The sequence below is a fragment of the Pinus tabuliformis genome, chromosome 6 (genome assembly GCF_031772625.1).
Source record: "Pinus tabuliformis cultivar Carrire ecotype Pingquan chromosome 6, CPIR1, whole genome shotgun sequence".
In the NCBI taxonomy this organism is placed as follows: Eukaryota; Viridiplantae; Streptophyta; class Pinopsida; order Pinales; family Pinaceae; genus Pinus; species Pinus tabuliformis.
Window position 1 is genome coordinate 1,523,148,297 of NC_142292.1, and position 13,305 is coordinate 1,523,161,601.

Genomic DNA, 13,305 nt, shown 5'->3' on the forward strand with positions numbered 1-13,305 from the left:
CTCCCTTCCCTAACTCCCTCATTTCATCATTTCCTTCCTTGAGCAAGAAAACAGTCAGCTTAAGGCCAAATAGCTCATCATGGAGAAAGAGCAGTCCAAGATGTTGCAACAAGCAGGAAAAGGCAAAGCAGTATTGGAGCCTAGTGAACCTGAGGAAACTGAAAAACAAGGCAGGAAAAAGAGGCCAAGAACCAAGGGACTCAAGAAGGCATTGAAAGAGGAGAAAGAGCACATTTTGCTAGATGAAGACCTAGACATGGAGGACAAAATTGCCTTAGAAATCAATGAGGACAGGGAGTGTCACTTAGATAAGGTCAATGACCACTTGGAAAAGCTTCTTGACAAAGTCAACAGAGATAACCAACTACTTAGGCACATGGCACGTCACTATCAAACCAGAAACATGATATGTAACGTCAAGCTCAAACAGTTGGAAAACAAGCTCAAGGAAAATCTAAAGGACAAAAATGAGATGGATAACTTAGAGATGCTTGTTGAAGCATCCATGAGGGCATGACATCCATCATTTTGCAGCTCATGACCAATTTTGAAGGAATTTTGAGGATTTTTGGTTTTTTGGCTATTTTGGTGCCTGATTCAAAAAATTAGCTAGTCACAAAAGCGCAGCTCCAAGGCGTTGCGCTTTTTCCTCAAGCATCCAAATCACAAATGGTTTGCAGTTTTGGAAATCTCATGGCGTCCTCTCAAAACCCATTTCATCAGATTTCTCAAAGAGGGCCTAAATTTTGAGAAAAAGGGGTCAAAAATCAGTATTTTGCCCCTCTTTTTGACAGGCGTTGCGCTTCTAAAGACACCTTGGGAGAATGAATTTTTGAAGGCCTTCCCATGGGTCATTTTCAAAAATTCAAGGTGTTCTGGAAACTAGACTTGAAAAGCTAGTTGATCGTTCTTTCAGATCTTCATTTGGACCTCAGGAAGACACCTTAAAGTGGGCTCAAAGTCGACGTTGCGCTTCTGCAAATTTCTGTGTTTTTCATTTAAATTTCACTGTGTAAATTTCCTAGTTTTTAGTTTGACTTGGTCAAAGTCAAAACTCTTGATGTAATTGAAGTTAGTTCGAGGTTAGATGATGTAATCATGAAATAAATAGACATGATAGGTTGTTTTTATGGTTTATTAGGCCTCATTAAGGAAGCAAAATCCAAAACAAAGTCTAAAAGAAGTGTTTGTATTTGATCTTCTCACTCTCACCTGTTCGTAGAGAGAATCTTGGAAACAGTTCCACCACCTAGGAATTCAACTCCTGAAGGTGGGGAAGTGGTTCAATTGAGTCTATATATAGCATTTCTCATTCAGAGATAAGGGTTGGACTTTTGTGGAGAAGGCTTGTATGTTTATGTTCTCTTCAGCTAATACAGGAGCAGTTGCAGCTATATTTCAGGAACTCTAGTTCAGTGAGTCTATGGTGTTTGTTTACTCTTTCTATCAGTTTCTAATGGATAAATCATCTCTCTTTACATGCTTTATCTTCTTCCTATAGATAGGAATCTTGAATTTAAGCTCTGTTTATGTGGAATTCATACTTGTGTTTCCTTTCTTCTAAAGCTAATGAATTCATGCTTTCACATGCTCATTAGTTTCTTTTAAGCTCACAAATCTATACTACATTGACAAACACTCCAATTGCACCATAACACACTGATATCTAGCTCCTATTTATACTTGTCTCTGCATACTTGAAGCCTAAACCTAATAAACTGCTCTAAACCCTAGTCCAGCAAACCTAAAAACCCTTAATTCACAAATACTCAAAGTAAACTTATATATCTAGCCTAAAACCTTGTTCTTTATAGTTATTCATTGACAAATCCTTAGAGAGATCCCTCTCTGGTTCAATAGGGCTAGCTACTGAAACTGAAAGTGGTTTGAGGTTCCCTCTTTCGATCTCCTCCTCAGCCTAGGAAATTGTAGAGGATAACAGGTACAACATTGAGTTATGTAAGGATGATTATGTTGGCTTAGCAAGGCATTGTGCTTAGAGCATTGCAATCCAGATATGTCTAGATTTGATAGTTATCTGATGAAGTTGGGATGATGAATTCCAAAGTATGGCTTTAATATTGATTATGTTTTTGGTTTTATATCCTGATGATCTACTTGTGACAAGTGATGAGCCTCTAATGATCCAAATTAGAGAAAGAAGGCTTATGAAGCCCGAAATAATGTATCATGGCATGATGAATCGATTTCTAGAATTTGGGAAAGAAATTCCATATTGCAAAGCTATTGGAAAATGTTTTTGAATAATGAAGCTGCATGATTATTTGAATGCTGACTGGGCAGGCAGTGTGGAGGATCATTAGAGCACTTCTAAGTGTTGGTTCTCTTTGGATTCTGCTTCAATATCATGGATGAGCAGGAAGCGGAAGTCAGTTGCTATAAGCACCGCCGAGACCAAATACATAGCTACGAGTATGATCTCGTGTGAAGTTGCCTGGTTGTGGAAGCTCTTCAGTGAGTTGTTTGTACACATGATAAATACCATTGTGATTCTCTGACAACCAGGGGGGATTTGATTATTGAGGAATCCCGTATTCGATGATTGCTCCAGCAAATAGACATCAGATACTACCTTATTTGGGATATAGTAAGTCGATGAGCGAGGAGGCTCCATGCATTGAGACTGATGTACAGGTCGTAGACATTTTGTCAAAGCCCCGAGGAAAGGTCAAATCTATGACTTTCCCGAACGACTTGGAGTCGTTGAGAGACCTTCTTATAAGGGTCCTGCATGTTGCATGCATTGAGCTCTGGGAGCTCTGGGGAACTTGGGGTACTTACTGGAGCAACACGTGACCATAGGGCGACTCACCCTCCCCTAATGGTGCGTTGTGTACAAGGTGAATGGCTCAGCCTTCCCCTATGATACCCCATGGCAACTTTGGGATAGGATGATTAGTTCTCTTGTGGACAAGATGATTAATTCTCCTGTGGGACTAGGGATGATTAGTTCTCCTGTCGAGGCATCCTACCCATGCGATCTGGGACTCATGGGAAGTACCTCTCATCTGCTGAATGAGCAGGGAAATGGGGTTAGGGACCATCGTAGTACTATCGATGGACGCATCGTTGTATCTACCGTACTCCCTATGCTAGGATGACCTCCAACTGATCTGGGATCAGTATGAGTGGTTTGGGACACTCTCTTGTGATATTGATTTGGGATCAATAAAACTGACTTCGAGTCAGTAAGAGTGATATGACACGCTCTCTTCAAATGAAACTGACTTCGGTTCAGTAGAGAATGGTATGAGACATTCTCGATCAATTCTTCTTCTTCATGGTTCAGCAGAGCAGAGCTCAACAGGGAAAAGCAGAGCAGAGCAGTGCAGGGCACTGATGGCAAAGATAGTACAGTCGGACATATGAATCAACGAATGGAGTTCTCCCTAGTTCAGAGGGAGTGTTAAAATTGCCAACTAGGGCCAAACTCCATGTGGGCCATCTTATTAATGGCAGCTGATATTTTTCTTGGATCCCTCTCGTCGAGAGGTGTAGGATTGATCTAAAGATCATCCAATTCCGATAAGTATTCATGCAGATATGAATTTATTAGTGTTATGGGACTATTTGTCAACGTCAACTAGCAACAAAATAAACCCCACTTGTGCTCAACGTTTTAGTATAAATAGAGGTGGCCTTCAAGTCATTTCGACACATACTTGGGATCTCTTCCTCTACTTGTCTTTGGGTTTTAGTAGGAGGAGAGATCCTAAGGGATAACGCTGCCCTAATCTAGAGGGAGTGCCCTAGGCCCTACGCTGCCCTATGGAGAAGCCCTAATGCAGCCCTATGGAGAGGCCCTACACTGCCCTATGGAGAAGCCCTATGTTGCCCTATGAAGAAGTATAATATACAGTCATGAAGGGTCTAAGGAGAGATCTTAAGACACTGTCAAAAGGAAGCCTATACGTTGTCCTAAGGGTGGTATGAATATACCCTAGCCGCAGCAAGCCTAGAAGATAACAGCTCATGTTTTTATCTCCAATTGCTGAAAGTCGAAGCTGAAAATTGCTTGCAAAAAATACTGCTTCAGCAATCTTTGTGAAGGGTTACTCTACTGCAATAGAAGGAATTAGGTGTGGACTTTCATCTCTCAATCTCCTATGTTGTTTTATTTTTTATTATGTCAATATTGCATCTATCATCTTTAGAGTTGTTGCAGAAATTATACTTCATTGTAAGACACACCCTCATAGCAAGCTTTAAGAGGAACGCCTTTGGAAGGGCCCTCCAAGGAAATTTTGGCATTAATTAACGACACATTAGGGCTGGCTGTAGCACACTATTGCAGCTCCATTTGCCTTTATTACTGATAAAAACAACCCTCTAAATCTGATCTCTTGACTCCATATGCCCTGGATTGGTTTAGGCACTAGTCTCTCTTTCAAACACCTGATAAAATACAAAAAAAATACACTTATTTTTATCATAAATCCGATTTTGTGCTAAATAAAAAACCCTTTCATGTGAACATAAATTTGACTTAGTTGTTTCTAGGATTTCCCCCATTGTGCCAGAGGAGAGCCGGCCTAAAGAGATAGAAGAAGCTATCGTCGCAACAGTGGGCAGCCCTTCTTCATTACCCCTGGGATCTCACTTGTGGTTAAGGCTTTGTCGCCTGAAGTGTAGGTTTCGGAGATAACACTTTCAAATATGTCCATGAGCATCCAAACCTAATTTAAACAAATAATCATCCCGAATCATATGTCAAATTGCAATAAAAGCAAGCCAGTCCACTGCCAAAATCATAGCTACTTCCTTGCATACTTGTCACATATATCTTTGCAACCGTGAGAACCATTCCTCGCCAACCTTTTTCTGACAAAGGAAGGATTTAATCGAATTTGCCTTGTTCCTATCCAGAGAGAATCCAAATTTGCCATCCCTGGATATCAACCACTAGGTACATGTGTTATCGTAGTCCCCAAGTTCAGAAGCAAAATGTCTAACATCGGGTTTTTAAAAACTAAAAAAGAGAAAAAATGGATGTCCCTTCATAGGATTTTCAAAAGGCATACAAATTATTTTTTAGTTATTTGTCATTGTTCCCTGTATTTTCTTCATTCCTTCCAGGTGTTATAGTCAATTATTTGTAAATTAGTTTTTTATGAGATGCTTTTTATTAATAGAGAAATTTCTCTAAAATTAAAGAGATACTTTTTTTTTAAGAAAAAACGTGCATAATGGCAAGAAATGTCAGGGATAAGAAGTTACCTCGTGACTGGAGAAAAACGAAGAAACGCCATCAAGGTAAGCGCCTCCATAGCCAGTCGAGGGATCGATCCACGCAACGTACAAAATCGCCAGCACGACCCCGAGAATTGCACTGAAATATATCCAGGACAAGGCCTTCTGGTTACCGACATCAAAGGCTGCAGCGTCCTCTCCCACGAGGGCGTCTGCCGCGTCCTCCCCCGCGAGGGCGTCTGTAGCGTCATTGCCTTCGGTGGAAACTGAACCGCTGTTCAATTCCCATCCTGCTTTTTCCTCTGATTTCTCTGGACTCAGCCGAGCTCTGCAGGCAAGCCTGTAGTGGTTCGGTTTATGGATTTTAGAGATTTTCAGGTTCTCTACCTTGGCAGACTGTCGGAACAGATGGCGGGCTGATAAATATGGGCTATATTTAGCGGGAGATACTCGAGCTGGAGTGCTCAGCAAAATTGCTGCCATTGCTGCCCAAACTATCCCTGTGAAAACCAGTGTTTTACCTTATCCCCATAGAGGGCTGGCCTTTGGCCATCACTGTCAGGGCACGATTGCAAGTGCCTTTGCACTGTGATCGCCACTTCAGGCTTCATGATGTGATATAATTATTTGTTTTCCCACGAAATCTATGTTTTTTATAGACCCCACGTCACCCTACAGTTTCAGGATAGTATTTTAAAAAAAATAACGGGTTGTATGCATCGAGCTATGGCTTATTTGTATTGTATGGGTATTATATTAAAGTTAGTGGGTAGGAATAACTAATGATTTCGTCCTCGAGTTATCTACTGTGTTCTTGAATTTTTTAACCCGTTGTCAAATTGGCACCGTGAAAAATCCTCGTCTTTTGATTAACAACATCCCATCTCGCAGCCATTCGTAAGGGTGGATTCAAAGCTCTTCCACTTACCGAGGTGGATATTGGAATTAAGAAAGGTAAAAGACTTCATTGAACTTCAAGCAGAGTATTTAAAATGGGGAATGAACATTTTTCACCACATATCATGGAAATATTTAACACCATTATTCAACAAAGATTCTTACAAAACTAGACAATTAATCTAGCAATACCCTTTTTTAAAGTGGAGACATTAATAATCCTTCTAATTATAGAACCATCATGATCAATCCTTTGTTTGCAAAGCTTTTCAACAACATGGTAGAAAATAGAATTAGTAAGTGCGCAGAAGTAAAAGAAAGATGGCAAAAGGATAAGTGGGTTTTAGGCGGAAGCATTTTAAAGTGGATCATGGTATTATGTTGAGACACATTATTAAAATACCATGTTGAGACACATTATTAAAAAGGTTTGGGAGGACAAAGAATAAGTATTATGCTGCTTTGTTGACTTCAAAAAGGCATTTGACACTATCCCTAAGGATAAGTTGTGGTGTAGAATAGAAGAACTTGAAATTTCTTTGCATTATAGAGTCGTTGTCCATAGACTTTATGAAGAGGTGAAAATCAAAATTAGAACCTCAACACGTATTTCATAAAGCTTTAGTAGTGGCATTGGAGTCAAGCAAGGTTGCCATCTATCCCCTACTCTTTTTAGTTTATATATTGATAAACTAGAAGAGTGGCTAAATATGCAAGGTGGAGATGGTGTTCGGTTGGGGAAGTTTGTGATAAAGCTTCTTTCATATGCTGATGATTTTGTATTGATTTCTAAATTGGCCCATGGATTGTAGACGCACCTATATGCCCTTGAGCATTTTTGTAGAGTAGTGGGGATGCAAGTCAATACTAGCAAGACGAAAATAATGATTTTTTCTATAAAAAGAACCAGAGCCAACATATGTTCTTCTTTGAAGGCAACATTCTTGAAGAAGTAAATGAGTACAAGTACCTCGAGATTGATTTCAACAACAAACATAATTGGGAGAACTGCATAAAGAAGAGAATTTTAGGAGGGTGGAAAGCATTATATGCTCTTCAAAACAGATGTAGAGAGGCAAAGTTATGGGATTGGAAACCATTAAAGTACTTTTTGGACTCCTAGTTTGTCCAGTGATGCTATATGGGTGTGAATTGTGGGCTAGCAGCACCCTTGCCTCAAAATGGAAACAAATTGAGAAAATCCAAAAATGCTTGATCATGAGCAAGTTCAAAATAAAAAGTTTGGTACCTTATGAGATAATGTTAAGTGAAATAGGAGTAACTCCCATCGAAGCAATTCCTATAGTGCAACTCATAAGATATCTAAAAATAATTGAGTAAATGGGAGTAGGTAGATGGCCTAATGTTATCTTCAATGAAGGCGTGAGTGAAAGAAAGAAAACATGGATGAGACAAAACCACACATGGATGCAAAAATGGAATATCTACCTCAATGCTTGTCCCACAAATAGCAAGGAGCTAAAGAATTTTGTTATGGAGAAGTTTTGTAAATGGGTATGGGGAAAAGAGTTGGGTAGAAAGAAGAAGTACTACAATGAGGAATTCAACCCTATGTGTGATCTACAACAAAAAAAAATTCATTGGAGCTGACATTTTGTGGAGGACAAAGATCCTTATTGCTTAATTAAGAACCAACTCACATTAACTTCGGTGTGAAACGGGACGATGGAAAAGGCCTAAAGAAGCTTGGGAAGAACGAGTGCGTACATTTTGCACGTTTGGGGCAGTGGAATCAGAAAAACATTTCATTTTGAAATGTGATGCATTAAAAGAGATCAGAGAAAGTTATGGGAATATGTTAGCATCAGTTTCTTGGCATTGTCTTTTCAGAGGGGGGATTGTTGGAAGGTTGGGTCAGCTCATCATCAATTTGAATAAGAAAATGATTGAATTCAAAAAGGAGAAAGCAGGGAGCCGATGGTCCCATACTCTATTTTTAGTGTCTTGGTCGTTAAAATATCATTTCATTTTCATTTCGTTCCTTGATTTTCATTTTGAATGTGTAGAGTAACCCACAAGAAGAAAATGTGGACAAAAATACCCAAGGGAAATATAACCCTGCTTGTCCAAACAATATTGAGAGCAACCAATATTAACAGCAATGGGTGATGGTCATCCTTGGAACTCTCTTAATAAATTTTATGTTAAAAACTTCAAAAGTCTAAGAATTTTTTGTGGATAGGTAGGCTTTTGAAGTTCACTATGCACATAGACTTTGAAAGACATTAAGAAGCAACCCAAGGGAAATATAACCTTGCTTGTCCAACCAATATTCACAGTGATGGGTGATGGTCATCCTTGGAATTCTCTTAATGAATTTTATGTTAAAACCTTCAAAAGTCTAAGAATTTTTTGTGGATAGGTAGGCTTTTGAAGTTCAATGTGCGCATAGATTTTGAAAGACAATAAGAAGCGACCATTCTTACCATTCTTGACTAATGTGATTAAATTGATAAACAAGAATGTATAATGCTTAGATAGAATGTCTAATAAATATATGGTCATTGAACTCCATTTTGATAACATCACAATTTGTTGTGGCATATTTTAGTCAACTTATATGTAGACTACATTTAGATTAGCGAGTATTATTAGATCAGAAAGAAATCAATGGTTTAATGGATCCTTGTCATTGTTATTATGAGCAAAGAAAGATAAAATATTGTTGTCCCCGATTATGATTATTAGGAGGTCAAGCCTTAAGGGATAGCTCAGTTGGTCGAGTTCTTGTTGCTAAGTACCTTGCTTATCAGGAAGTCACAAGGTCAAATCTCCTTGACGCCCTTCGAGTTAGGCCTTGCTAGTTTGGCTGACGAGTAGATCCCTTCGGGTTGATCTACCTAGATTTTCTCATGGATGTAACAGCCATTCAGTATCCGTAAACCACCCTAAAAACTATTATTAGGAGGTTAATGTTAGCAATATCAAGAAGAACCTAATCTTTTTCTTAGTAACAACTCAATGGTCTTTGGAGAGAATCTTGGTTGGAGATGGAGAAGATGTAAGACATAAAGAGCATCTTGACATAACATAATAACAATAATAGTTTATCAAATTATGTGCATCCACCATTTTTCTACATTAAAATAAAAAAATCTTGATAAGGTTTTGGAGATCTATACAATTTGTGAATTAACAAATGTTTAATTGTAATCATATCAAGACATCAACAAATGTTTATGATCTCGCTCAACATGAAAAAACAAAAATCAAAAGGAATTGATGCAATCAAAGCAATGAAAGTGCAAACAACTTATGGAAATAAGGATTCAACCACACTAATCTCATGGGCCTCCAAATTTCTTGCAAAAAATAAATAACTTTTCAATCTTCTACAAAAGAAGTTATAATCACTACTACAGGTAATTCAATCAATATACAATGTCATGAAATCAAATAAGGAAATCTATCACATGATTCATTTCCTATAATTGCCTCGAGAGGCGCTCTCTAGCCTAGTATGGAAGAGATATTGTTATGGTATGTTATGTAAACATTTTGACTTGGTCAAATTACATTAAAATAATTTTAAAAGAATAATAAAAGTAAAAATAAAATTGAGGTAAAATAATCAATTTATGGTTGTCAATTTTTGGCCTTAAGATTTTGAAAACCCATGGTTTTTCCAATGCTATTCTTCTTTAAGGTGAGACATTCATTGCAACAAAAGTTTAAAAGCTAAAAATCATAATTATGTGTGAAGGAGTACTACACCAGATTTAGCTAAATCAAAGTAAACCCTAATTTTCGCCACAAATATCAAAACCCTGGGCAATTTTCCTCTCTGATTCGACAAAAAGAACTACTCAATAAAGGCACATGACACAAAGAGTTTGTATGATCCGAAAATGGGGCACTAAGGCTTCTTGTCAAGCTTACAAGAACCTCTCCCACTTCCAAAGCTTAAATATTCCCAAGATATTATGATTAACCAATTGCGGAATTAAATATGCTTGAAAATAGGTGTATGCTTTTGTTTGTCTTTAAACTGTTTATGTGTCTTAAGTTTATTTGCTTGAACTGATATAAAACATATAACAGCAAATAAAGCAGCAAATACAATGCAACAACAATCAATCACACATAACAACAATATAATATGGAGTTTGTTATCACTCAAGTTTTTCCCAAAAGTTGTAAGAAAGGGAACACTGCCGAGGTAACCACAGACCAATCTTTTAGATACATAATCTAGCCAATCTGTATCCAGAAAGGGTTCTCTCTTTATGATTTAGCTTTGTTTTTTGAAAGGTATTAGGCTAGTTATGAAGTTCAAGGGTTTTGTTTTGAATTTAGGTGGTGAGATTCAATAGAACAGTGAGGTAAAACATAATAGTTCAGTCCATTGGGCATGATGGAGTCAAAGAAGCAGGCTTTCTGGATTTGGTTTCTTAACAGAGGATGGCTTTACAGAGCAAGGTAGTCAAATAGGGAACAAATCAAGGATTGAAATAGATGGAATGGGCTCAAATGGGTGAAGGGCAGTTAAGGATCCTTCAACATATTGAAGAGGGAAAATGGATGATTATTGACAAAGAGCAATTAAGAATTCTTTAGCAAATAATCAACATGAAAGAATCACGAAACAAGAGCAATTAAGAATTCACTGTTTATTCTAATTCTGAAGAAAACACAGAGAACAATAAATACTGGAAACAGAGTGCAGTCAAGCAAATTCTGAATTAACCATTTTCTTTATCATTCATATTATGAAACACAGATGATATAGTAAACAAGAAAACTGTAAAACACAAGATATATGGGACTTATTGATCCGGAGTTTGATTCAAGAATTCTGTGACAAGTCCTCTGCTTCAATTCTTCATCCAGTAGGCCAGACAACAGTTGGTTCCAACAGCTTTTTATTCCAAAATATTCAGTATTACAGCACAGTCTAAGAAATCTACACACCACAAACTACTCCAATACTCTAATGGAGGGGGTATTTATACAACAAAATATGTACAACCTATATCTCATAACAGTTGTGAGATAATATCTAGTTTTAACCTAAAATAGTTTACAAGTAACATAGAAGCAGCTCGAGAAAGATAACTGATGTTGTGCTGGAGGCAGGCCTTTAGGGTTTGGCTTGCAGCTGTCTTCTATAGTAGCTCTGCGCCGACTGCCTATCTTAACTATGTATTAATTCTGATGTGATTTTCTTCAACGCCGCCCTGATACTCTTTAACTCTGCTCTGACAGTCTTTATTGCTGATCTACTTTGCCTTTAATTATGCTCTGATACTCTTTGACTTATTTTGTGATTTGCCTTTAATGTCGATCTGATAAAATTGCTAACGTGTCCTCGAATCATCTTTCCTCTGGCAACTTGTGTCTTCTGAAGGTCTACTAGTTTAAGGTAGCAAATATCCTTGTTCATTCCTTTATTTCTTTTTTCGCGAGCTTGAATGTCCCTTGGCGCTGGTTCGAACTGTTTTAAAAGGAAGAAGACTATAAAATGGCAACTTGGTTGAGGCCGTGGTCTTGTTGCTGGAGCTTTTTTGGTCGAAAGCGGTCTGAAACTAGAAAATTTGATTTCGGCCGAGTTTACACCTGGAGCGCGTGGGGCGCTATATGCAGAAAAACATAACAAAAATGACCCTTTTCCCTTTTATTAAACAAAAATGAAATTTTGGCGGGAATTTATTATTTGAAGGATGGATGACATCAACGGGGGTACGATATAGATGACATGGCGGGCGATGTGGCGGTGACATCAGCAGAGGGACGGATGACGTCAGCGAAGGATGACGTCAGCAGAAGGATGGATGATGGTGGTAAGCGGTTTGGCCCGCACCACTTTTGGGGTTGGGCGGTTTCGGGCCGGAAGGGAGCGAATAGGTTAAACGGGCGACGCATGGCTTTGTACGAGCGGAAAAACTACCGGTTCCCTGCGACTTAAACCTCGGCTGTGGAGGGTGGAGCGAAATGATCATCGACCTTCAGATGTGAGGGTGTTGATCGGACGGTTGACGGAACATGAACTTGGCGGAACGTTATGCTACGGGGCCGACAAATAAACAATTTTTTTAATGGTATTGGGGTTGGTTTTAATTAACTCGGGCAACTAATTAACCCATTGATAGCGCGGGAAGGTTATTAGTAAGTTTCAAATAAACCTATTAATTTCTGTTAAACGGTGACTATGGTTATAGTTAACCGGGGTGGGGATATTAATATTTTTGGGGTTTTTATTATATTTACAAAATACGTGATAAGGGTTTTGCAAAGGATTTATATAATAAGTGTTAATAATTAATATGAAAGAAATGTAAATGAAAGTGCTAATATGGTTAAAAACTTAGGCTAAAAGGGAAAAGTGGTTTTATATGAGAAATATGGCTATTCTCCTAAGTAAAATAGGGTTTTACTTAGATAATTGATGAAATGGAATGAGTGGCTTGTGAGTGATATTAAGCATATCTTAATACCTTTGGAGGGGAAATTAGTAAGTGATTGGGGAAACAGTATGAAGGGGAGTTAGTTATGAAATCTGCCTCGCTTGAGCTGCATCAAAATATCTGCCTTGCCCTTGTGATGGGAGTGAAAGTTAACCCACCTTTTGAAACATAATCCATCACAAGTCTCATTTTGCAACACCAATCTACCTACCCTGCCTACTTTGCCTAGCATTTTCTCTTCTCTTTACTTGGGTGCACTTAGACTAGCAAACCCTTTTCAACTTTTCTTTTTTTTGCATGGTAAGCCTACCTAAATCTGCACTTATTACTTCCAAGGGCTCAGATTAAACTGTTGAGCTCCTTTGCTTCTCTACCTATCTACTTATCTGCCAAGTTTAAACAGTTTGGTCAAATTTTATTCTCTATCTCTAAAACATGAAATTCAAACATGAACTGGCCAAGATTAAGCTGTTTGGCCATTCATTAATTTGTGGCATAAAGTTCAACAAACTACACACAATGCTTTATTTACAGAAAATGAAAAAAGTAGTGGCATTTGGACTTGCACACTTTCCTGGTCTTTCTTTATTTGGGGTTCATTTCTTCTCATTTTTTCTTTTGACCATTTTATTCTTTTTACCCTTTGATTTTTCTTTTAGGGCATACCCTCTTTACATTTTTTACATTTTTTTATTTTTTGATTTTTTGATAATATGGAAACCTTTACAGCAAGGAAATGATGAACATATTACAGAGCTCATCAAGTCAATCA

At 38.0% G+C, this 13,305-nt stretch overlaps 1 protein-coding gene across 1 annotated transcript in view; it reads right to left on the reverse strand.

Annotated features, from left to right (window-relative positions):
• Nucleotides 1-5,822, reverse strand: part of LOC149264514 (15-cis-zeta-carotene isomerase, chloroplastic-like) — a 71,038-nt gene extending 65,216 nt beyond the window's left edge. The window contains exon 1 of the mRNA XM_089428218.1: nucleotides 5,239-5,822. Within this exon, the coding sequence (XP_089284344.1) occupies nucleotides 5,239-5,694 (456 nt within the window). The 5' untranslated portion in view covers nucleotides 5,695-5,822. The remainder of the gene's footprint in view (nucleotides 1-5,238) is intronic.
• Between the last annotated feature and the right edge of the window lie 7,483 nt (nucleotides 5,823-13,305).